The sequence below is a fragment of the Mus pahari genome, chromosome 21 (genome assembly GCF_900095145.1).
Source record: "Mus pahari chromosome 21, PAHARI_EIJ_v1.1, whole genome shotgun sequence".
NCBI lineage: Eukaryota > Metazoa > Chordata > Mammalia > Rodentia > Muridae > Mus > Mus pahari.
Genome location: NC_034610.1, coordinates 23,196,398 through 23,222,687, shown reverse-complemented (window position 1 = coordinate 23,222,687; position 26,290 = coordinate 23,196,398). Strand labels below are relative to the sequence as shown.

The window sequence follows — 26,290 nt, the reverse complement described above, 5'->3', positions numbered from 1 at the left end:
TCAAACGATGCCCCAGAAAGTGGCGCTTAAACACCCTTCAACTCAAAGTCCCTCCTTTCTCTTTCCTGGGTCTTATCTTTTCTTCCTCCCTTCCCTTTTTTTTCTTCTTCTTCTTCTTCTTTGCATTTATTTATTACATGTAAATACACTGTAGCTGTCTTCAGACACACCAGAAAAGGGCATCAGATCCCATTACAGACATCAGATCCCATTACAGATGGTTGTGAGCAACTATGTGGTTGCTGGGATTTGAACTCAGGACCTTCAGAAGAGCAGTCAGTGCTTCTAACCGCTGAGCCATCTCTCCAGCCCTCCTGGGTCTTCTTATGCTCACTCCCAGACAGCTGGTTGCCTGCTCTGCCTCTTGACCTAGTGTTGACTTTATTTAGCTCTTGTTTACAGAAAGCTCTTGGGTTAAAAGTGTGTGCTAGTGTTGAGTCCCACCACAACAAGAAACAGGTTTTTCCAATTCACAATCTCTGGGTTCACAATGTGATCAAATATCCTGCAATACCAAATAACAAACTTTATCTTACATATGGTTGATGATTTAGCCACCCGAGATAGTACATGCCAGTAATCTCAGCTCTGGGAAGGCTGAGGCAGATCTGGAGATTTCCAGTTCCTAACCAGTCTGGGCTATAGAGTAGGACCTTGTCTCAATAATAATAATAATAATAATAATAATAATAATAATAATAATAATAAATAAAAATAAAGTGATATCAAAGATTTAGAAATCAACACATCAACTCATCTTACTTAGAGCTTCTATTGTTGAGATGAAACACCATGACCAAAAAGCAAATTAGCAGGGAAAGGGTTTATTTGGCTTACACTTTCAAATCACTGTTCATCATTGAATGGAATTTAAGACGGGAATTCAAGCATGGCAGGATGCTGGAGGCAGGAGCCGACACAGAGGCATGGAGAGGTGCTGAAGCAAGCACTTAAGCAGTAAGCCTTGCTTCCCACAGTTTGCTCAGCCTGCTTTCTTACAGAAGAATCCATGGCCACCAGCCCAGGGATGGCTCCACCCACAATGGGCTGGCCCCTCCCTTATTGATCACTAATTGAGAAAATGCCTTACAGCTGGATCTCACGGAGGCATTTTCTCAAGGGAGGCTCCTTCTCTAAGGACTCTAGCTTACACAATGACTAGCCAGCACATCAACTAGTCAACTCTGGGTAGTTTTCAGGAATCTTTGTGATCAGGGCTTCCTTTACCTCTATGCTTTTCTCCACTTCCTCCTCTCTTTTGGTTTGCTTTAGAGTATGTGTGGATGGGTGGGTGGGTGGGTGGGTGGGTCCTGGCTGTCCTGGAACTCAGCAGTCGACCTGGGCTGCCCTTGAACTCATAGAGATCTGCTTTTGATTTTTATCATAACCTCTTTCCCCCCTTTTCTGTTTTTGCTTTAGTGTTGTATTATTGTTTTGAGACAGGGTTTCACATTTTCCAGGATAGCCTCAAAGCTCCTCTGTAGCCAAGGATGACCTTGAATTTTCCGATCCTCCTGCCTCACCGGTGGACTTGTCATTATTGTGTGTGCACGTGAGTGTGTGTGTGCGTGCAGGAGAGCACATCCACCTGAAGAGCAGGTCAGAGGACACTGATGGCTCCCGAGGACCTTGAACTCCTGACTCTCAGGGATAGTCTGCTTTTGAAAGAGGGTGAGTGAGTGAAGGAATGGCCAGACTTCCTTTTGGAAGCAGCGAAGGCCAGATTGAAAAACAGGAAGACAGTTTCAGTAGACAGTGCTTGGGAACTGACAAGCTGATCCAACTCTTTACACTGGACAGATTCCCTTCTTCAGTGAGAACATGAATCCATCGACCTCAGCTCCCCCAATAGCCAAATTCCCTGCCCGTGGGTGCTATTTGCAGGACACGGAGGGCTTTGCCAGCTTGGTACCACACCTCTGAAATTTTAGTATCTGGGAGACTGTCAGGAAGATGGTGGGTGTGGGATCAGCTAGGGTGAGCCCGAGGACAGCCTGAAGTGTGAACACTAATGTTTTGGGGTTTTTTTTGTTTTTGTTTTTGTTTTTCTACATGGTTTCTCTGTGTAGCCCTGGCTGTCCTGGAACTCACTCTGTAGACCAGGCTGGCCTCAAACTCAGAAATTCGTCTGCCTCTGCCTTCCAAGTGCTAGGATTAAAGGCGTGCGCCACCACGCCTGGCCACTAATTTTTAAAAATTTAATAACCACAGAAGAGTGAGCAGAGGCTGTGCTGGAGAGGCAGCTACTGAGCAGTGAGAGCTAAGAAGGGGACATTCACAAAGCCCTGGCTGCCATCGTCAGCACTGCAGAAACAGAGCAGACCGGGCCAGCTTGGGCAGCCCCCACTCCTGCTTCTCTTAGTTATCCCATAGCACGTGGAGTTCGGACTTCACCTCCCACTAGCAGGAGTTTCGTGACACTTTAAATGTCACAAACTTCCTTGAAAGAGCATCGGGTACATTTGCAGGACTGTGACCTTTGCGATGAGATAGCAAGTAAACACCAGGAAAGCAGGGAACCCTTCCTGGGTAATCTCGCTCATGCCAAACTCCTGGCCCGTGGTGAGGAATCACTGGGTTTGATGCTGGACAGGCTTGAGCTCCGGTCTCAGCAATGTCCTCATGTTCTAACTGTGCCACACCCAGTCATGCATCCTACTCATTCAAGATGTGCTTGGTACACAGCTTTTTTAGGAGCAAGCTCTGTGCCAGGCATTGGGGACAGCATTGAGGAAGACATGTCCTTGTCTCCAAGGACCTCCAACATTTAGAAATGAGGAGAAAGGAGCTCACGGTGAGACCTAGAAGAGGAAGAGGAAGAAGCTGAGGCTGTACCCTGAGGCACAACTGTAGCAGGTCTTCTTGGCTTGATGACTACGGCCTTCGTGTCCCACAGGGCATAGGGACAAGTAAATGTGACTGTCAAAAGTCACTCTGCAGGTCCAGGGTGATAGCTCAACAGGTAAAGGCACCAGCTGCCAAGTTTGATGACCTGGGACCACATGGTAGAAAGAGAGAACTGATTCCTGAAAGTTGTCCTCTGACCTCTACACACTCACCATGACGTGTGTGTGTGTGTGTGTGTGTGTGTGTGTGTGTGTGCACGCAGATGGGCAGACAAACATACACAGAGAGAATATAGAAAATATAATTAAATTAACTCTTGGATGTAGCTAAGCCTGATTATGCCTACCAGTATCCCCAGCACTTGAAAGACTCAGGCAGGTGCCTCAGTTGGAGAACATCCCGGGCTATAAAGTGAGAGCCTGCCTTAATCCAAACAAAGTCTTTTGGACAGAGGCAAGGGGCCGGGCAGGATTTCCAAACACCCATCCCGGAAGCAGAATTGGAAGGGAGTCCAGGAAGCTCTTAGTTAACTAGGAGCTGACAGTGACAGGTATAAGGTCTCTGGTCATAGCACCACAGGGGTAGTGACTTGACTAGTATAAGGCAATGGCCTCTGGTCATAGCACCACAGGCTTATTAAACATGGGGCCAAGTGGAGGAGTCAATCAATGTCTCACACTCTGCAGCTATGAGGATAGGAAAGGAGCTTGTATTAGTCACTTCGGTGTCACTGTGACAGTGTCTGACACAAACAACCCGAGGGAGGGAAGACTTCTTTTGGCTTAGGTTTCAGAGGGCTCGCTTGGTCATGATGCAGTTGGCGTGGTGAAGTAGTTCAGTCAGAGGCTGCTTACATCCGGGAAGGACAGCATCAGAGAGCATAGTGTGACCACTTCCCAGGAGGCTCAACGGTCTCCCAGACACAGTGCCCTGGCAGAGGAACTGGCACCTGACACACTCACAAGGGGACAATCCAGACGTAACCCATTCTAGAGAGAGGTATAATGAACAGGGATCCCAGCGGATGGCCCAGGCTTGGGATGAGGGGTACGGAAATGGAAGCTCACTTTGTGGGATCTAGAATCTCAGAAGTCTTGTCTAGGAGAACAAGGACCACTAGTCAGAAAAAATGGGAAAAGTTTGGAAGGCTTTGGCCAAGTTACCCGATCTGCCTGGACCTCTGTTACTGTGATAAGAGCCATCGAGCACTTAGGGGTTCTTTGGGAATGAAGTAATGTGGGTGGACTCCAGGTAGACAGTAGATGCTCAATAAACACTTTCAGATATGAGTAATGCCGATGCTCCACTCAGGCCTGCTACATCAGGGATTATGATCCTCTCTATAGATCAATGTGTGTGTGTGGGGGGGTGAAGTTCACCAGTGAGAAAATGGCAGAGCCTAGTTCTGCCCATAGTCTGTGTTCCTAACCACTTCACCATGCCTGCTGATCCTGGGACCTAGAACTTGAACTGGAGGGAGGGGGGGTGGAGGGAGGGAGGGAAGAAGGGAGGGAGGGAGGGAGGGGCAGGAGCAGTGGGCAGATGTGAGCAGTTTTATTTGGAAGTATGTCTCCATGACTTGATCTGGAGGGAGGGGCATATGATCTTAGTCTTGGTTGTTCCTTTTCTTTCCCAGCTCTGGTCCCAGTGTCCTTGAGGCACAGAACCATGTTATCAAGTATTACTATCTCAAATAACCTCCACGGTCTCGGCCTGCTGAGAATGGCAACCAAGTCCAATCCTGGACCAGCTTTTGGTCGGTAGGTGGTAGCACCAGGACCTTACCAGAGGCAGGAGTCACCCACAGGTCTGCTGTCCGCAGACACAGCATCGGAAGAACAAGGGGGTCGTGGGAGGCTAATTCCCTGGTGCTGGATCCAGTTTCTCTTCCTGAGAGGCCAAAGCCAGGACGGGAGTCTCATCTCCACCATTGAGGGACTTCTGTTCGCTGCTATTGGCTGAGAGGGTTCTGTTACCTTGGGAACCCCAGCGGGTCAGGCGCTTTAGAGAGGAGTCCCGGCGGGCAAGCGGAGGGGGCTGGAAGCCCGTGAAGGAGCTGCTGGCTGTGGGACGCTTATCTGGCAGAGAGAAGAGAGGGCGAAAGGGGGACTGTGGGTCGGAATGGGAGAGGTGAGGGTCGTGCCTCTGCTCTGGGAAAGGGGAGGCCTTTGACCTTCAGTTCCACTCCTTCGTGACCCGGGCGACCTAGCAGCCTCCCTTCCTCTCTCCCAAGCCAGGGAAGGCTCACCTCCTGGTTCGATCGGATGCATGAGCCTGTTCATCTGGACATTCCAGTGTTTCACGTTGGTGCTGGCCTGGCGCAACTTCCTCTGGGCAGCCTGTGGGGCGAGGCGGTGAGAGTGGGTCAGAACTGCCACCGGTGGCGGTGGAGGCTTCTGGCCTGGACAGGGTCAGAGGCCCTGAGAATCTGATCACAGCTACCCATCCCCCACCCCTAACCCCAGGAAGTCCTGTAAGGCTGGGCATGGTGGTGTGTGCCTGTAACTCTAGCACTTGGGATGTAGAAGCAGAGGGAGGTCAAAGCCTAGGCTACATAATGAGTTAGTGGACTACAGGAGATCCTGCCTCAAAAAGGGTGGATGCTGGAAATTGAACTCCAGTCCTCTCATGTGCTCTTAACCACTGAGCTATCACTTCAGCCCCGGTTGGAAAAAAAAAAAAAAGTAGGGTTGTAGCTGTCTGTCCTGAACTCATTCTAAAGATCAGGCTGGTCTAGAACTCAACCAATGTACCCTCTGCCTCCTGTGTGCTGGGCCTGGGCCACCACATGCAGCAAAGGCTTTAAAAAACTGTATTTAATTTCCTTTTATGAGACAGGGTCTCATGTATTCAGACTCACTGGCCTCAAACTCACAATGATGGCGTTGAACTGCTGATCCTTCCCAATCCTACTCTTGAGTCAACTGAGCTTACAGCCCCAGTGCCTGACACAAAGATCGCTGAGGAATGAACCGAACCCTGGGCTCTGTGCATGCTAGGCAAGAAGCACTCTCCCAATGGAGCCAAATTCCCAGCTCCTAAAGGCATGCATATATATATATATATATATATATATATATATATCAGACATTATTGGGGGGGGGAGGTGGCTCAGTGATTAAGGGCACTGACTGCTCTTCCAGAGGTCCTGAGTTCAATTCCCAGCAAGCACATTGGATCACAACCATCTGTAATGGGATCTGATGCCTTCTTCTGGCATGCAGGTACGCATGCAGACAGAACATTCATACATAAAATAAACAAAAGATTTAAAATGCCTTTAAAAATACATCACTGGGCTCGAGAGATGGCTCAGCAGTAAAAAGCACTGACTGCGTTTAGAGGACCAGGGATGAAGTCTCAGCACTATATATATATATATATATATATATATATATATATATATATATACATATATATACAGCTTACAACTGTACCTCCAGACTCAGGGGATGCAACGACTAACACCTTCTGGCCTCTGTGCACACTGTTCGCACGTGGTACATAGACATTCATGCAGACAAAGCACACATACACATAAATTTTAAAAAGTTGTAAATGTAGGCGGACAGTGGTGGCGCATGCCTGTAATCCCAGCACTTGGGAGGCAGAGACAGGGGAATTTCTGAGTTTGAGGCCAGCCTGGTCTACAGAGTGAGTTCCAGGACAGCCAGGGCTACACAGAGAAACCCTGTCTCGAACCCCCCCATCCACCCCAAAAAAGTTGTAAAAGATAAAAAAAACAAAAACAAAAACAAATCTAAAACCAAAACAACAACGACAACAACCTGGAATCTTTTCTACAGGCATTCAAGCTCCAGGGACTGTTTAGGAGGCGGGGGAATCCTGCCCAGGTTAATAATACTATTGGCAAATACAGCCACAGGTGTGTTCAGCATTTACATACTAAATACCACGCTTAAGCTAAGCTTGTTCTGCAGTGGTAATGCGGTATTTGCTTCCTCTTCCAGACAAGAGACTTCAGAGAGAGAGGTTAGGCAATCTGTAGGCGATGGCACAGCCAGCTGATGATAATGCGAGTTTGCAGAAGGGTAGCTTGGCTCTGGGGTCCGGCTCAATGACACACTGGCTCCCCCAGCTTCTCCGGGTTCCCACCTCTATGTGGGTGTCTCACCTCCACGTCCTCGTCCGCCCTCTGCCGGTTCTGCCGCACTTCCTCCAGCTGCTGCTGGGCGTGCTGCAGGGAACGGCTCTGCAGTGCCATCTCCTGTTGGAGCTCCTGCTTCTCCTGCTGCGCTCGCTCGATGTAGCGCTCTTGCTCCTCCTTCAAATGCATCAGCTGCTTCAGCTTCTCCTCCTCCTCCTCCAGCAGCCTGCCGGAGTGCACAGGAACATCTCAGAGCCGAGGAGGGAGGGTCTGCGCGGGCGCTGGCAGGAAAGGTTCCCCGGCCACCGTGCCTACCTGGTCTGGGCGAGGCGCACGGCCTCCTCATCCCTCCTAGCTTTCACCTCCAGTTGCAGAGCTTCCTGCAGCCGCTCCTGCATCTCTTCTAGTTCCTCGATGCGCTGCCGTTGCCGGGCCGCCTCTTCCTTCTTCAGCTCCATCTCAGCCTGCATAGAGGCCCGGGCCTGTGGGACACCAGAGGAGAAAGACAGGCTACTGCCTCCCCCCATCCCCCACCCCCGCCATCTCCCCAACTCCCCAATCCCCCCAACCCTAACTCTGCCTGGCTCTGTGTATGGAGGGTCTTTAGTTGGGGTTTCCTGATCTGACCTGTTTAAGACCCTGAATCCTCCTATTATTCTTGCACTGAGTTAGAATAATTAGACGCTTGCTGGGGCTGTAGCTCAGCAGCAGAGGGCTTGCCTGCTATGCCCACGGCTCTATGTTTGCTATCCAGCCTCTCACAAAACAACACTGGCTATAATTACATGTAATTAAATATCATAATACGTTATATTACAATAAACCAGCATATTAAACGAAGGTAATCCCTTCCTAGCTCCTACCCTAACAATTATAATATCATTATGGCGGTTGCCAGGAACTGCAATTATTTCAATAACCAGAAGTTATTGAACTCTTTTATTTTTCTTCTGAGACCAAGTTGCTCTGAGGCTGGCCTCGACCCCACAGAGATTCTCTTGCCTCTGTCTCCCGAGTGCTGAGAATAAAAGCGTGTGCCACCACCACCCAGGTTGTTGTTGTTGTGATTATTATTGTTACAGCTTTATTAGTTCATGTGCATGGATGTTTTGGCTGCATATAAATCTGTGCATCACATGAGAACACTACTCACAGAGGCAAGAAGATCCGCTGGCTGGCTATGAGCTCCCATGTGGGTGTACAAGCTCAAGTTGGATCCTCTGAAAAAGCAGCCAGTGGTCTTAACTGCAAGGCTGTCATTCTAGACCTACTTTGTTCTTTGAGACAGGATCTCAGATAATCCAGGCTGGCCTCAAACTCACTAAGTAGCAAGGATGACGAAGTCCTGCCTTTCTTGCTTCCTCACCTGCCTGGCCTTATTAAACTCCTTACATCTGTTCCTTCACAGAATCCTCGTCCCATTTCCATGTACAGAGTTCTAGTTACTGATATGGAGAGACTTAGTGCGTGTCTGAGCTCATACAGCTCTTAAGGCGGAGGTGTAATGGGCACACATGCCACAGCATGCCTGTGGCGGTCAGAGGACAACGTTGTGGAACCGGTTCTCTCTGCCCATCTTTCCGGGGTTCCAGGAACGGAATTCAGGACGCTAGGTATGTGTGGCAAGCACCTTTATCCTCTAAGCCAGCTCTAGAATTGACTTTTCTCAATTTAAACTTTAAAGTCAATTGTTTCTGCGCATCTACTCTGCCCTTCACATGCGTCCCGTCTTATGGTCTCCAAACTAACTTTGTTAAAATTTAGTTCAAGTCTAGATTGATTTCATTCCAAATTATTTGCAATTAAGAAGTCTTAAGCAGTTTCTTCGGCCCAAGTCCTGCCCCCAGAAAAGAATTCTGAACCAGATCACATTCTACCAAGGGTTTTCCCTAGCCCTACCCCTGTTCCGGCCCTACCCTAACACCCATTAGGCCACGCCCAAAACATCCAGGCTGTACTCCAACCTATTCCCCTAAGGGCCCCTCAGGCCCCGCCCACAGCATCTTTCAGTCTCTACCTTAGGTCCATCCTTCAGCCAATGGGCTCCACCCTATCTAGGCCCCGCCCATAGCATCCTCCAGACCATAGACTACGACCTACGTCCAGCCCTACTCTTCCTGTCACGTCCCGGTCATGACCCTGCCCCAAATCTTCCCAGGCCCCGCCCTCTGGACCAGTCTCACCTGCTCCGCCTCCCGCAGCTGGCCCTCCAGAGCCTGCTGCAGCTCCCGGTGCTGGCTACGGCGGCGCTCCTCCTCTTCCTGAAGCAGCCGCTCGGCCTGCCGCTGAGCCTCCTGCAGAAGCTCCAGCTCCTGCAGCTTCCTCTCCTTCTCCTCCTGCAGCTGCTGCAGCCGCAGCAGCTCCTCCTCCTTGGCTGCCCGGCGTTTCTCGCGCTGCTCCCGCTGCTCCCGCCGCTTCTGCTTCAGGTCCTTGTGCAGCGATGTCTTCCCCTCCGCCTGCAGCCGGATCGCAGTCTGGATGGCTACGGGCACAGCCGGACTGAGTCAGCCCCGGTCTAGTCACCATCGCAAAGGAGCCCCAAAGGTCACTCCGGTGAAATGACCCAGGCCCAGCTAGACCCATGCCGGCACTCACCGGCCGTCCACTCCTGCCGTTGGCGGGTGTCTGAGGCGCTCATCTCATAGGTGCGGCTGGCAGTCTTCACACAAAACATGCAGCGCTTTCCTTCGCGGTCCGGAAGCACCTACGAGATGGCCCAGGCCAGGTGACTTCGCTGACATAGGAATCACATCTGCCCCAGCAAGTACCCCAGCTCCAGCTTCCTCTTTCTCCTGGCTGACCATCTTCTCTGGGACCGTTCCCACCCTGCCAGGAGTATGCATGGTCTGGGGTGGATCGTTAGTTACAGGGTGCGTGCGAGCCATTTTATTCTTGGTATCTCTCCACAAGGTTTAGTACATAGTACACGCTTGAACATGTTCCTGGAGCCCCAGCACCTACAACTGCCGATTTCCACCTAGTCTCTTAAATGCCACTCTTTCTTCAAGGGTTCGGGGATACTGTTAACGCAGGGGAGTGTTTGACATCCTTGCTCTGCACTAGTGTTTTCTGTCTGCTTGTCTTCTCTCTCTCTCTCTGCACTAGTGTTTTCTTTCTGTTCTCTCTCTCTCTGAGATAAGGTTTCTTTGTGTAGCTCTGGCTGTCCTGGACGAGCTCTATAAACCAGGCTGGCTTCAAACTCTCCCTCTGCCTCCCACGTGCTGGGATTAAAGGCGTGTACCACACGTGCCCAGCTCTGTACTAGTGTTTTCCATACAAGGTTTATCTACAGTCATATATTCCTGTCGGGCCTTGCTTCATAGAGAACGTAACTGGCTCTGAGATATCTCGAGGCTTACCCTAACCCTGTTTCTTTATGCAACAGAAAGGGGTAATGCCTTGGGTAACTATTTTCTCTTGAGACAAGGTTTTGCTGGGTAGCCCAGATTGGCCTCCTACCTCGTCTCCTCTGCCTCAGTCTCTGGAGTATAAGGAGCCCTTAATAAAATTTCAATGTGGGCATCTGAAGACAGCTACAGTGTACTTATTTATAGTAATAAATAAATCTTTGGGCCTGAGAGAGCAGGGACTGAGCGAGCGGGGTTGACTGAAGAGAGCAGAGGTCCTAAATTCAATTCCCAACAACCACATGAAGGCTCACAACCATCTGTTCAGCCACAGTGTACTCATCTACATAAAATAAATAAATAAATATTTAAAATTTTAATGTAAAAACAAGAAAAGATATAGAAAAATTGCAATACTTACCCCATTGGTGAGACAGACTATTGTGTGATGTAACTGTTAAAAGTTTGGCATTTCCTCAAAAGAATTAGAATTACATATGGCTCAGTGATGCTACTCCTATATAAGTAAGTATTACCAAAGAAAAATGAAAATATATCCACTAAAAAAAAGAAGAAAAGAAAAGAAAAGAAAATATATCCACTAGAAATATATCCAGTGTTGGGAGCTGGCTAGTTCAGTTGTTAAGAGTGCTTGCGTAGGGCAGTGGTGGCACACGCCTTTAATTCCAGCACTTGGGAGGCAGAGGCAGGCAGATTTCTGAGTTTGAGGCCAGCCTGGTCTACAGAGTGAGTTCCAGGACAGCCAGGGCTACACAGAGAAACCCTGTCTCGAAAAACAAACAAACAAACAAAAAAGAGTGCCTGCTTCCTGCTTCCTGCTCTTACAGAGGATCTGGTTTGGCTCCCGGCACCAACATGGCTGCTCACGAATACCCTGAACTCCAGTCCCAGGAAGTCTGACCCTTCTTTTTACCTTCTCGGGTTCTTGAACACACATGGTGCACATACCTATCCTCAGGCACACCTACACATAAAATTCGACGAAAAATAAATATTTAACCCAGTGCCAGCTGTGAGTTGCTTTTGGAGTTACTGGCCAGTGAGGTCCCAGAGATTCCCCAACCATTACAGGCTGCTGGAATCGCTCTTTGGAACTTGACCGTAAGACACTGACGCAGCTGCTGACGGCTCCAATGCTTGAGTCTTAGAACACGGCAAAATCAAGCTGGTATGAACCTGAAGCTTTGTCTCTACTGGCTGGCTCCCATTAGGCTAGAAGGTGCCTAATACTGGAGAGCAGCCATCATCAACCAGGCTCAGCTCCAAAGCCTTCAGGCTTCAGTAATGACCGGCCTGGAAAGACACGCCCACTGAGGCAACTGTGGCAGGAACATGGGAGTAACCAATCATTCTCTCTCACTTTAACCAATCAAAGGCTCACTTTAAAGGATGAAACCCATTCTTGACACCATTATTTAGCTACCTATGCCTTCGTGAGGGGGCGGTGCTGATGCTAAGGTCCTGTTCCCCAATTGGTTCTTTTTTTATACAGGGTTACTCTGTGTAGCCCTGGCTGTCCTGGAACTCACTCTGTAGACCAGACTGGCCTCAATCTCAGAAATCCACCTACCTCTGCCTCCCAAGTGCTGGGATTAAAGGCGTGCCCCACCACTGCCCGGTTCCCTGGCTCCAATTGGCTCTTGATCTGTCAGTAAAGAAGCCATGAGCCAATTGCTGAGCAGAAGGGATAGGCGGAACCTCCGGGTCCCTGGAGGCAAGCAGACAGACCCAAGGAAGGAGAGGACAGTTCATCATGCTTCAAATGGAGAAAAGTTGACCAGCCATGTGAGACCTCAAAACGGAGTGGCCACACAGGCCGCTCCTACATGCAGGGGGTCAGGGGCGTTTAGCAGGGGCTAGATATACTAAGCAACTAAAGTTTAGCGCAGGTGGGAGGTGCAGAGCTAAGAGTATTGATAAGGGCATGCTAGCCATGGGAGTTTAATGCTGCCTAGGAATAGTGCCAAGAAGGCAAGTTAAAAATGAATAACGTGTGTGTCTGTGTCTTTGATCCCTAGGTTCAAGGGAAGCTGGATGGGGGCTGGTAGCTTGGCCATTCCCAGAACTTAGGCGGGGTAGCAAAATCTACACTCCAGACCTACATAGGTCATAAGCCCCAGAGGAGAACCCAAAATGATCGTGCTGCTGAATGGACAGGGTATGTATGAAACTGACTCCTAGTGGCTCATGGGCATTCCCTAGGCTGGGAAGCTCCTGTCGTCAGTAGATGGTGTTTAACACACTGATCCATAATGGCAAGGTGCAGTGCGTAAGAGCGCACAGAACGCTCAGCCCCAAAGGGGACAGATAAAGTACAAACTCCCTCCCAAGGTTCAGGGATCACTTTAGAAGGGAGTGGAAAAAAAACGGCAAGAGCCCAAGGCGACTGGTGACTGCAGGGAACCATTATCTTCTGGACCTGGCAGGGCAGATGCAGGAATGAGCGCGCACAATTTTGACAGCATACACACAGCCTGTGCAAGCCCGTGCCAGACCAAATCCCAGCAAGGACAGGGGAGTTGGGCAGTGGTGCTTCTGGCAAAGTGTTAGTTGGTGGGAGAGGAAAGAGTTGGTTTTCTCTAAGAGTGTAGCACTTGGTAAAACACAAATTATCCTGAAAGATTTAAAAAAAAAAGATACAAAGTTGGAGGGGTGAGCCGAGAAAGAGATAGGGAATGGGAGGTGAATACGATCAAGACAAGTTGTATGCTGGGCTGTGGGTGGTGGCGTACGCCTTTAATCCCAGCACTTGGGAGGCAGAGGCAGGTGGATTTCTGAGTTCGAGGCCAGCCTGGTCTACAAAGTGAGTTCTAGGACAGCCAGAGCTACACAGAGACTGCAAAGATTTGTCAGGAAGTGTTAGGTCGTCTAAGAATCCACTTCTGGCTTCTGTCGGTGGTTTTAGCCTTTTTAAGTGCTGGCACTGGGCTGGTATGGTGGAACACCTGTCTTGTCATGCAGGAGGTTCCGCGTTTGACCAGGAAAAAAATAAGTGCCCACCAGGCATGAACGGCCTCGAGGTAGCCAGGCGGGTTTGAGATGCACTAATCTACTCTAAGCGAACCGTCATGGCGGCTTTCCCCTTTCCACCGGCCCTGCTCCCGACCCGCTGTCCGCTCTCTGTGACCTCACCTCCACACAGCAGTGAGCATCCAGGGGGATGGTGCCTCGTTTCTCCTTGCATTCTTCACTCCCAAAGTAGCAGAGGCAGCTGGGTTGCAGCTGGAACCAGCGCTCGGCCCAGTTCCTCCGCAGGTGCCCTCGCTTCCACAGATAGCCCTGCCAGGCGGAGGTGAAGTCAAGCAAGAGGCCTCCCGGATCTCCATCACCCCACCGGCTCCCGAGGGTCCCCTCCAGGGCTCCCGGCTTGCCTGACCTGTTTCAGGACGTCTTGGATGAGCTCCTGGTAGACTTCTTGGATGGCCATGCTGAGGGAGTCGCGCCCCACACCCCGCAGGCAGCGGCCTGAGTTGAAGAGTTCCAGAAACTGCCAGACGCTGAGCCCCGCGGCGGTCTGGGCCGACTGGGTGTCCTGGGCCAGCAGCTCCTCCAGCTCGCCCAGGCCCATCTCCAAACTCAGGCTGCCAAGGAGCTTCTTCAGCAGATACTCAACCTGGGAGCAAGAGGGAGGCCAGGTGACCTCAGCAGCGACTCAGGGCAAGGGGGAGGCCACACGCAGGTGGAAACCAGGAGAGAGGTTCTTCCAGGGGTCCCACAGCCCAGACCTCCTCCGTCTTCCCTGTCCCTTTTCTTCTATAAACTAAAAGTGGGGTCATGTTGGGCCCAGTGGCTCACGCCTTTAATCCCTGTACTTGCTTGGGACGCAGAGGCGGGCAGATCTCTGTGAGGGTTTTTTGTGGGGTTTTCTTTTGGGTTTTCAACACAAGGTTTCTCTGCATAGTTCTGGCTGTCCTGGAACTCACTCTGTAGACCAGGCTGGCCTCGAACTCAGAGATCTGCCTGCCTCTGCCTCCCAAGTGCTGGGATTAGAGGTGTGCGCCTTCATGGCTTGGTCTAGATCTCTGTAAGTTTGAGGCAAGCCTGTTCTATATAGTATGGCCTGGTATAAATAAATAAATAAAGTATTGGGCCAGGCAGAACTGCCAATCACAACATCAGAAATGGTCTAAGAACCCTCCTACCTGGCCAGGGTGGTGGTGGCAGCAGTGGCCCACCTTTAATCCCAGCACCCGGGAGGCTGAGGCAGGAGGATCTCTGTGAGTAGAATAGACCAGTCTATTCTACAGAGTGAGTTCCAGGACAGCCAGGGTTACACAGAGAAACTCTGGCTTGAAAGAGCCAAAAGAATACAGCCTCCTAAAGAAAACACCCTCCTTCCTACCCACTGCCTTCAACTTTGCATATGAGGAAAACCAAGGCCCAGTGTGGGGAGTGACTTCCTTCAAGTCACACAGCATGAGAGAGGCAGTCAGGACTCCATTTGGATTTCTGATTCCAAAGCCAATCTCCAGCCCTTGAGATCCTTCCCTTGTGGGAGATCAGAGGGACTAGGGTTGGGGGTAAGCAGGGCCGACATAGGAAAGCCATGGCAGAGGAACAGGAAGTGGTGGCTGGGGTACATCCTGTGTCAGTTTGTTCTCACAGCGGTATGGGGCCTTCCTACTCGCTGAGGGGCTGCTCTGTCCCAACTGGCAAGAACCTGCTGAGAGTGCCCACACTGGCTCCAGCAGTGTTGGGAAACTTTCTTTACGGGTGACACTCTGGGGAACCACTGGGTGTCCCCTGGGGGGTTAGTCGAAGGCATTAGTTCAGATCTCAGAGTTCCCCCAAAACTAAGGAGGCAGGGCCCAGGTTCTTGGCCTCCCCACTCCCAGCATGCGAGGTTTTTTTTTGAGTATTTGGCTCTCCACTTAAAAAAACAAAAACAAACAAACAAACAAACAAAAAAAAAAAAAAAAAAAAAAAGGAAAGAAACTCTCTGGGGCAAAGGCCAGACTTAGTCGCCCACCTTGAGTAACTAGGGAGTTACTTCCTGTCTGCACACCGCTTCCCTTTCCCTGAACAAAAGCGTTTCCTAGAGTACCGCTGGGCTTAACCCTATGGTTCCATCGCATCCCTGCAGGATCCGAACGGTCTTGGTGCTTCGTCAATAAATATATAATAACTATAAACATCTGTGGCTCATTTTCTTCCTCTGAGAACTTGCAGAGTTTCTCCCCGCCCCCCATGGAAATGGGGTGCCGGTGAAGTTAGGGGATCTGAGAACGCCCAAGAAATACTCTGTCTTCCTTTGCGGCTTTGCCAGGGGCTTGGCCCTCAGTGACTCCGCCTTCTGGCTCTGACGTCACCCTTACCTCATCGGGAACCATGATCAGCGGGTACTTGTCCTCAGACAGGAAGTTGAAGAGGCACCAGAGACGGAAAGCGTCCTGATTGGAGAGCGGGCTGTTCCCGTTGCCGTCCGCCCTGTAGTTCTTCTTGGCAGTCAGGGTCCAGCACAACTCATCGAAGTGCTCCTTAACGAAAGCTCCCTCCTCCACCTGCGGTGAGGCCTGCGTCAGCCAGCTGCTTCATCCTCCTCCTCCCTCGGCTCCGGCCTGGCGACTTGGGTTCATCTACAGACCCCACCTCCCCGACCCGCCAAGCCCAAGACTGAACTCAAAGTTGGCTCAGACACTCCAGGGTTACTTTCACACTCTAACTTCCATGGCAAGGATGAAACTGGTTTCTCAGCCCAAGGGAGAAAGGAAGGGAAGCCCAGGAGACAGCACAGCCAAGGGGAACCCTCGAAGACGGAGACAGCCGAGAAGAGTAGGGTGGAAATGAGTGCGGGCTTCGGCAGGGAGCTAAGAGAGAGGACGGACAATAGGGACCAGGTGGTTGGGTGGCGATTGCTGATTGAGGAGCAGGGACGGACGGACGGCATGGACAGAAATGGGAGTTTACGAGGAGAGAGGTGTGTTTGAGGAGAAGGCTAGGTATTAGGGTGCTGGGGGGAGCGGTACTCCCCACGAGCTCCTCACCTTGTCTAGGATATACTTGTTGAGGTAGGGCATGTAACCTTGACTGGACACGGGGCCGTCATCGTCATCCCGGAAGTGCTCCTCCAGGGCCACGGGGTCGTGGGGGATGTGCAGGACCGTGTACAGGTTGTGGGACAGCACCTTGGACAAAGCGACAGGTTGCTTTTCTGCATCCCGATCACACCTTGGCCAAAAGACTATGAGTCCATCTTGTCTGCTCATTCACCCCTGCCCTGCCTCGGCTGAGTTCTCTGTGGGCGCCATCCTATTTGACACACAAGAGCAGACTCTTGGGTCCATCCATCGTTCACATCACTGCCATAGCAACGACCTCTGTCCCCAGGTGACAGAGGAGAAACCTCGAGGGCCCATTCAGCTAGCAGAGCTGGGATTCAGACCCAGGAGGAAGGACTCTTCCCGGTTGTTTTGTTACAGGTCAGGAGCCCGGGAGTGGCAAGATTTCAGAGCCCTACAAGCTCTAGGCTATCTGCAGGGAGGCAGTGGGCCATTCTGGGGCAAGACCCTTGACTTCATCACTTTTAACCAAAGACTCAGGCTGCCACGTGCACCCAGGCTACCGTGATGAGAGGAGGGGCCTCTGAATAGCGAAGAGAGCTAGGGAACATTCAGAGACTGCCTGTGGAAAATGGCCCTGAGATGGAGAAACAGGAGAGATGGTAGCCGTGTGGCAGTGATGGCGTGTGGGGGTGGGGTGGGGTGGGCACTGGCTTAGGAGATCCATGATGCTAAGACGAAAGGGCTGGTTTGAACCAGAAGCTTTGGTAAAAAAAGAGGGGGGAGAGGAAGGGGGGGGAAATTCTGTTACAAGGCTTAATCATCAACACTGTGGTTAAAATAATGTTAAAAAATAGTCACTTATTTGGTGGGGTGTGGTAGCCCCTGCCTTTAATCCCTGTGCTCAGGAGGCAGAAGCAGGAGGGTCTCTGAGTTCCAGACCAGCCTGGTCTACATAGAGAGTTCCAGGCCAGCCATGGCTACACAGTGAGACCCTGTCTCAAAGAAAAAGTGTTGTACCCCAGTTTTGCTCCACATGTAACAACAGCCACTGTATAAAGTGATTTAAAGGGGGCTGGAGAGATGGCTCAGCGGTTAAGAGCACCGACTGGTCTTCTGAAGGTCCTGAGTTCAAATCCCAGCAACCACATGGTGGCTCATAACCATCCATAACAAGATCTGATTCCCTCTTCTGGAGTGTCTGAAGACAGCTACAGTGTACTCACATATAACAAATAAATAAATAAATCTTTTTTTTTTTAAGTGATTTAAAATTTCTTCTTGCGCTTAGTCACTATGCTTAAGCCATGCTGTAGGTGCGAAGGTCAGAGGGCAACCTGGAGGACCCAGTCTTTTCCTTCCACCATGTCAGGCTTGTCAGGAAACACCTTTACACCCTGGGTCGCCTTGCCAGCACAAACTACTGTTTTAATGAAAGGAAAGGGAAGGCAAAGGCATCAGGAGCGTGGTGAGCAGACATGTGGTCCTGGCGCTTTGGGAGGGGGAAGGAAGGACCAGGAGTTGAGGCTAGCCTAGGCTACATGAGACGCTCTAAAAAAAAAAAAAAAACAAATAAATAATTGGTGTGTGGGTGTGTACATGCAAATGTGTATGTGTGAATGTGTGTGTGTGATTGTGTGCATTAGTGTGTGCATGAGTGTGTATATGTATGCGCATGTGCAAGTATGTATGTGTGTGTGCGTGTGTGTATGTGTACATGAGTATGCATGTGAGTGGGGTGTGTGTGTGTGTGTCTATGCTAGTGATGGACCCAGGACCTTGCAAATGCTAGGTAAGTGTTTTATCACTAAGCTGTTCTCCCAGCCCTGTTCCTGGAATTCTGGCTGAGAGCTAGTAAATACCCTTTCCCTTAACCCATCTGAGTTTATCCTTGTCACTTAGATCCAGGCAAGTTCTGGCTAATGTATCTGTGGTTAGTTTAAGGGGTGCCATTAGCTCAAGGTCTAACATTTAAAAGTCCAGTGACCGCCTCCAGAAAACACTGCAGGACACCCACAGTCTTTTTTACTTTCATGATTATTATTTTTTGTTTTGTTTTTGAGACAGGGTTTCTCTGTGTAGCCCTGGCTGTCCTAGAACTCACTCTGTAGACCAGGCTGGCCTCAAACTCAGAAATCCGCCTGCCTCTGCCTCCAGAGTACTGGGATCAAAGGGCCCACAGACTATCTAAAACGACAGTAATCACCCAAGAGTCTTGCTTACTCTCATCTGCTGTGTCTCTTCTCAAAGTGCCTATTTGAGGATGCTTCCTGCAAAGCCCCAGCTAAATGGCTACCCTCTCGTAAGGACAGGGGGCATGGGAAGGTGTGTGTGATCTTGGATTAAACCTCTTCACACTCTGAGCCTTGGTTTTGTTTCCAGTAAAATGGGCTATAGCTGCTGTGAACGGTGAGGCAGGAGATGACAGAGATGCAGAGCCAGGCTCAGCTCTGCACACAGTGAATGTGATGAGTTCCTGCCCAATGTGGAAAGTGGTTTGTTTTTTTTAAAAAAAAACCCTATTTGTCAAAGATGCAAAAGACGGTAACAGCAAATACTGAGGAAATGGGAGTTTTGATAACCTACTGCCAGGGTGTGAGTTAGTTTTATACATAACTGTATATGTAACTCTAAAACTACATGACTATATAACTACATGTATAAGTAGCCAAGGCTAACCTTAAACTCACAATTAACCAAATATAACCTTGAATTCAGGTCCTCCTGCCCACATCCCAATGCTGAGAATACAGATGTGTGCCACCATCACCGGCTAAATTAGACATATTCATGGAGTTCAGGAATCTCTCAATTTAAAAGTGGGTGTGGGCAGCAGAGGTGGCTCAGTGACTAGGACCACTGGCTGCCCTTCCACAGAACCTAAGCTCAGTTCCCGACATCTGTATCAGGCAGTTCACAACTGCCTGTAACTCAGAACATCTGGATCCTCATCTGGCCTCTGAAGGTACCCACACTCATAAACACACACACACAGACACACACACACAACAAAAATATAATCTTTCAAATTAGATGTGACCTTTGACCCAGAATTCTTTTCTTTTCTTTTTCTTTTTTTTTATTCTATGAAGATTTATTTGACTTTTAATTTTGTGATGTCCGTGTATGTGTGCGCATGCTTATGTGTGAGCATGTTCAGATAACCGTGGGTGCCCTCAGAGGCCAGAGAAAGACATCAGATTCCCTGGAGCTGGAGTTATATACACTGTGTATACACTGTAAGCTATCTATCTGATGTGGGTGCTGGAAGCCAACCTGAGTCAGGTCTTCTTCAAGAGAATATGAGGTCTTAACTACTTAGTCATTCCGAGGTCTTAAATAAGCATAATCTTAAAAAAACCGATTAAAATTGTATTTTAAGTGTATGGGTATTTTTGCCTGCATATCTGCATCATGTGCATGCAGTGTCTGCATGGGCCAGAAGAGGGCATCAGATCGCCTGGAACTGCAGTTACAACCCAGAGTCCTCTGGAGAAGCAGCTAGTACTTCCAGAGTCATCTCTAAGGTGTTTGTTTTAACATTTACTTATTTGAGAGGGGGGGGGGAGGAGTGGGGAATGGGGGGGGGAGGTTAAACAGCTCACAGCTCTTAGGAGTCACTCTAAGAGACTCTAGTCACTTAGAGAGTTGACACAGATCCAGGGAGGACATCAACTGAGCTCTGGGGAAGGGGTTTGGCTGACAAATTCTGAACGGGTGACACCCAGAAATTCACAAACGGGGCAGGCAGCCCCAGATCATTTCAGAGCACAACTTAATAACCAGGCAGAGTAATAATAGCTGTTAAGGGTGCACTTTGTTTTCCAAATCTATTATTTTAGCAGCTCTTGTGTGGAGCTCAGAGGACAAGCTATGGGGAGTCAGTTCTCTTCTTGTAACAAGGGTGGGGGTGCGGGTGGTGCCCAGGAGGGACGTGAGACTTGGCAGCAGGTCTGTTAACCTGCTGAGTTCCTGCCAGCTGGTCTGTTATTTAAACCTGACAGGAAGAAAAAAATCAAGGAGGGGCATTTGAGACAGGGTGCCACTCCGGAGCCTAAGCTGGCCTCCTAGTCTTTCTACCTCAGTGTTCTGGTGCTGAGGTTAAAGGTGGACATCATCTTACTTGTTTATAGAACTGGAGTTACAAGGAAGTTGTTTGACACCAAAGGAAATTGGGTCCTTTGCTCTTTTTTTTTTTTTTTTGGTTTAAGACAGGGTTTCTCTGTATAGCCCTGGCTGTCCTGGAACTCACTTTGTAGACCAGGCTGGCCTCGAACTCAGAAATCCACCTGCCTCTGCCTCCTGAGTGCTGGGATTAAAGGCGTGTGCCACCAGGCCTGGGTCCTTTGCTCTTAACCACTGAGCCATCTCTCCAGTCCATTCCTGTTTTGTTTCTTGAGACAGACTCTCAGCTAGTTTGGGCTGGCCTCAAACTCCTTCCGTATGACCTTGAACTCCTGATCCTCGTGCCTCTTCCATCAAATCAAGTTCTGTGCGATGACCTGTTTAGGCAGTGCTGGACTAACCCAAGCCCGGGACAGGACGCATGTGGGCACACTTAAAGGCCTTCATCAGCTCAGCTGCATCTCCAGGTCTGTTCCCTTGGCTGCATCCTCCTAACAACACGGGTTCCTCATCAGGGCCTTTTGTGACTGACTCTGCCGAGCCCAGGACCGGGGCTGTTGGTTGTCTGGATGAGGTGGGACTTGGGGCTCTAGACACTTGGGGCCCTTTGCACAGAGAGGCTGACCTCAGACTGCTAGACTTTCCTACTCTTGAGGTGGGGTGAGGGGCGGGACCAGGCAGGAAAGGAAATGGCAGGGGTGGGGCAGCGGTGGGCAGGAGCTCACTGCAAGATCTCAATCAACCCTGGGCCAGGAGGTAGGGACTCATTTTCTGAGCTTCACAGGTAAGGAAACGGAGGCTTTGGAGGAAGTGACATGCCCAGGGTCTAGCTCCCAGGCCCCCTCTGGGTCTTGACTGGAGCAGGTGAAACTGAAAGGCCTGCCCCTCCCTGACTCACAGTTTCCGGGGGTGGGGTCTAGGTGTCTGTATTTTTCATACGCTGTCATCTGGAGTCCCTCGGTCCCTGATTTGAAAGTGTGCAGCCCTGGGCGTAGAAGGTTCTATGTGTTTGCTCCTTCCTGTGTGGGTGTGGGATGGTGTTCTTCTCCTCGGGGGACCCGGGAGAAATTAGCTGCCATGTCTGTACTGACCACAAGAATGGAAGGTGTGGCTCTGCAATGCCCAGTTCAGATCCTGGACCCCTGTCTAACAGATGAACACAAAGTGGGAACCCCATGGAAGCAGCAGGCAGTGACCTCACAAAGCATGAATAATCTCTCTCCTAAACAGGGTTTGTTCTTTTTTTGAGATAGGATCTTACACTGTAGCCCAGGCTGGCCCCAACTTCTCACCAATCCTCCTGACTCAGCTCCCTCCCCCCCAACTACCCCCCAAGTGCTGGGATCATAGGTGTGACCTCTGCGTAGGTTCCGAGTCATTCTCTTAAAAGATACAGCTAGGCATGGTGGCGTAGGCCGTTAGTCCCTGCACTTGGAAGAGGCAAGAAGTGTATGTTTAAGGCTAGCCTAGGCTACACTGAGTTCTGGGATTTAAGGCAATATACTGTGGCCGACCTCCCAGTCTGAGTCCATCTGGGCAGGACAGCTCCTCTCACTGGTCCATTTTCACCGTTCATAGCAAACCAGATAAAGGTTGGACTTTCTAAAGCAATGCGGAGGAATGCTTGGCACTGAGGGTGCTTGTCCCAGCCCAGCAACTCCAGGTCAGTATCTGGGACAAACCTGGTGGAAGGAGAGACCTGGCTCCCTAAGCTGTCCTCTGACCTTCACATGTACACTGTGGTCACCACAGACACATACACACATACTCACATACACACTCACACACACACTCTCACACACACACACTCACATACACACACTCACACACATACTCACATACACACACTCTCACACACACTCATACACTCACACTCACACACACACATACACATATACACAAATACATACATACACACACACACACACACGAATGCACGCAAATGCAATAACATGGAAATAAATAAATAGCATTTAATCCCAGCACTTGGGAGGCAGAAGCAGGTAGATCTCTGTGAGATCAAGGCCAGCCTGGTCTACAGAGTGAGTTCCAGGACAGCCAGGGCTACACAGAGAAACCCTGTCTCAAACAACAACAACAACAACATCATCAACAACAACAACAACCACCACCTAACTAAACAAACATTTTAAAATCAGATCAAAACAAAGGAAACCAAAAAAGCAAATAAGAGACTTCATAGAAGAAATCTTGTTTCTCCCGCACCCAGCCCTGCCCAATAGAAAAACCCAACCAAACCTCCCTCTCTGTCCTCTGGGTTTGTTTGCTTCTTCTTCTTCTTCTTTTTTTTTTTTTTTTTTTTTGGTTTTTCGAGACAGGGTTTCTCTGTGTAGTCCTGGCTGTCCTGGAGCTCACTTTGTAGACCAGGCTGGCCTCGAANCCTGGCTGTCCTGGAGCTCACTTTGTAGACCAGGCTGGCCTCGAACTCAGAAATCCACCTGCCTCTGCCTCCCAAGTGCTGGGATTAAAGGCGTGCGCCACCAGCTAAGCCCGCGCCCTCATCCCTACATCCACGGGAGACCGGGTGTACCCTGCTGGCGTATCTCTGTCCTCTGCTTCTTCCTCCACCTTCTGACCACTTCTCCATTCCTCCTCTCTGCTTCTCCCCACCTCCAGCCATGTCATTACTTCCCTCCCGGCCCAGCATCCACCACAGTGGGCGGGGTTGGGGGGGACAACACCCTACCCCACATGTAAGGTCCTGACATTTCTGCCTCCCGTCCACATGGCCCCCAAACTCTCAGTGTTAGTTTGAGAGCGGACAGGTTTCCTGTCAGGCAGGTGTGACATTTACTGTTTATGGCCAGAGATGTCACCACGAGAGGGCTCGATTCGAGCTGGGAGGTGCACAGTTTAAGGGTATATGTGCTCAGAGGATCTTCCCCAGAAATTCTCAATCTGTGGGCGTTGGGGAGTGGGGGTGGGGCGGGAAGGGTCAGACGCTGACCCAGAGGGGCTGCTCTAGATGGGACGCCTTCCTGACTGATGACACCAAGGGCTGCACACTATGCACATAAGGCACACCGAGAGCCTGGAGATGCCTCAGAAGTCACAGAGACGGAACACAGTATCTTGGGAGCAAGAAGCCATGTGGTGGGGCACTAAAGAGACAGGGTTTGGGGGAAGGTGGGTGGAGGGGCATAGATTCTACAAAATTGGTGTCTGGATAACCAATGGGCAGAACGCAACTGGGTGACAAGAGCTGGACGGACATGGGAAGGGGTAGCCTTGCCTCTCTAGGGAACCAGAGGTGGTACTGGACTCTCCTTCCTGGGGAAGTAGAACATTAGTCATTGGATGCTCACAAAGCCAGCTCAGCTGGGTAGACGGAGACACAGCTGGCTGGAGCATCTAAGTTCATAGGACCCAGCTTCAGCAATGTCGGAGTTGAGACAGAGGTAGGCCATGCCTGTTCTGTCCCATCTGCCTCCCTTCCTCCCTCCCAGGTTTCCTGTCTTGGTTGTGAACAGTGGAGGTTGTAAATACCCAGATCTTGAGGGGAGAGTGAGAGGGAGACACAGCCTCTGGTGGAGCTCTAGGTAAAGTATTTACAGAGTGACTGGATCCCTAGCAGGGTCAGAGGGTTGAGGCTGCTCTGACACATGGCCCAACATTCCCTGGCTCCAGCAGCCTTGACTTCTGCTGTCTCCCCTACATTCTCTCCTGGGAAGATGACGCCTACCCAGGAAGGAGAGAGAGTGCCTTCCTCTCCTTGGAACTGTCCAGGCCTAATGGGTACCGTGTGTGTGTGTGTGTGTGTGTGTGTGTGTGTGTGTGTGTGTGTGTGTGTGTGTGGTCACTGAAGGGGTATTCTCAGACCCGGCTTCCCCGACACCCTCAGCCTGAGGTTTCAAGGCATAAGATAAATCTCCCAACCTGTTCTGTTCCTGCGCTGATAGATGGCCCACGTTAACGCTTGCTTCAGTCGCCAGCTTGCTTTGCAAATGGAGGAGGCTCTCAGAGCCAAGGGCAAGCAGCACTAACTAACTGTCTTTCTTCAATGCCATGAGGAAGCCACAGGGAGGAGCAGGGTACGTGCCCAAGCATGACGCTGGGGAACCCACAAGGAGCCCGGGAAGGGGCCTGGCTACTCAATCTCGGAACCTCTTGATGCCACCTCTACTGTCCGTCCAGTCAGGGTACTTAGTTCTGGACAGTGGCTTCTGGTGGCACGAGCCTGGGGCCTCTGGGGAGCACCCACTGAGCTATGCTGCCTTTGTGGCCCCACGTCAGCGCTCCACCCGGGGCCAGGGCTGCTGGATGGCAAGGTGTCTGCCAGTAGCAAAGGCTTCCGTGGCTGGCTCTCCGGGTGGGAGCTGGCGTTTTGAGTCAGCCTCCCCTGAGCCCTAGGGATACCGCTCACCTTGAGTTGGGACTTGGAGACCTTGCCGCTCTTCTCCACGTCCAGTGCAGTGAAGGCGTACCAGATAGACTTGAGCAGCTCCTTGCGCAGGGCCATGGCTGAGGCGCCCGCCCCGGCCCAGGGGCGGCTCTGACACCAAGATCCGGTTTCAGGAAATGCAAACGGCTGCAGACCGCAGAGAGGCCCTGGTGCAGAGCGGAGCGAGAGCTCCACCTGCCTGCTCCCTCTTGTTTCCAGGGCCCGGCAGGCTGCTCTAGCCTCCCTCTGCTTCCTTGCGAGGGTCCGGGCTGACCTTCCCAGAGCTAAAGCCCTCCTTTGGCTGGGCCTGGCTCCCTCAGCACAGATAGTCCCTTTAGAAGCCTGCTTGCCCCAGGACCTTCCCAGGCTCCCAGTGGTAGCTCTAGAGAGAGGAAGCAGGCCCTTCTGGACTTGGAGGGACACAGGATCAGGAGCCAAGCTTACCAAGTGGAAGAGATTGGATGAGTTAGCCCTGAGAGTCTACTCTTAGTACGTTCCTACCTCACAGAGCTGTGTGGATGCCTGAGACTGGACAGAAAGAAAACTGTAGGCCCGGGACAGGACTTTTCTTCAGAGCCACCCAGCAGGAGCTCAGTGAGGAGCTCTACCCAAGCAAAAGCAACCCAGCGGAGGGAGGATGGAGGAAGGATGGAGGAAGGATGAAGGAAGGAAGAAGGAAGAACAGAGGAAGGATGGAGGAGGGACAGAGGGAGGACGGAGGAAGGACGGAGCCAGCCGCTTCTCCACAACGGGGTGCCTTGGCAACTTGGTCTGCTATTTCCCTCTCCCTGGACCTTGGCTCTAAAAGAAACTTCAAAATACTGCCCACTTTGTACCTGGTGGCCTTCAAGACACCAGAACTTGTATTTAGTCACACTGGGTGACCTTGACAGTGGGGCTCACCTCAGAGATCCAGGCAGGGGCAGGGCAGGCCAGGGGCAGAGCCCAATTCAGCAGCCTCCACTTCTTCAGATGCGATGCCCACACAGATCATGGTGACCATTAAATTTCAATGAAGCCTGTGGAAGCTAATTCTGGAATTGTGCCCCCCCTACCCACTCACTCACAGGGGCGCATACCCAGCCCCTCCACTTACACAGGGCTGATGCCCACAGTAAACAGCAAACAGGCTGTGGAGTTCTAAAGCTTAGGGGCGAGTATGAGACCACCTAGGCTATGAGCAGTTCTGTCTCAAAAACAAGACAAAGCCCAGTAGTGGTGCGTTTAATCTCAGCTCTCTCGGGAGGCAGGTCTCTGAGTTTGGGGACAGGTGTGAGAGAGAGAGAGAGAGAGAGAGAGAGAGAGAGAGAGAGAGAGAGAGAGAGAGAGATAGAAAAAAACAGAAACAAAAACACGGGCTTCCTAGAATCCCAGGAGAGGATGTGCTTATGCACTTGGTCCCCGATTTCTTGGCTCTGTTGGCAGGAAGGGGCTGGGGGCT

The 26,290-nt window shown here is 50.8% G+C and overlaps 1 protein-coding gene across 1 annotated transcript; it reads right to left on the bottom strand.

Moving 5' to 3' along the window:
• Positions 1 to 4,379: 4,379 nt before the first annotated feature.
• On the bottom strand, positions 4,380 to 24,986 carry Def6 (DEF6 guanine nucleotide exchange factor). Its single transcript, XM_021221308.1, has 11 exons — positions 24,832 to 24,986; positions 16,308 to 16,448; positions 15,639 to 15,824; positions 13,700 to 13,936; positions 13,456 to 13,602; positions 9,551 to 9,659; positions 9,139 to 9,437; positions 7,271 to 7,437; positions 6,983 to 7,181; positions 5,096 to 5,186; positions 4,380 to 4,925 (listed from the first exon to the last, which is right to left on the bottom strand). The coding sequence occupies exons 1-11, from the start codon at positions 24,925 to 24,927 to the stop codon at positions 4,705 to 4,707; spliced, it is 1,893 nt and encodes a 630-aa protein (XP_021076967.1). The 5' UTR covers positions 24,928 to 24,986; the 3' UTR covers positions 4,380 to 4,704.
• Positions 24,987 to 26,290: the final 1,304 nt, after the last annotated feature.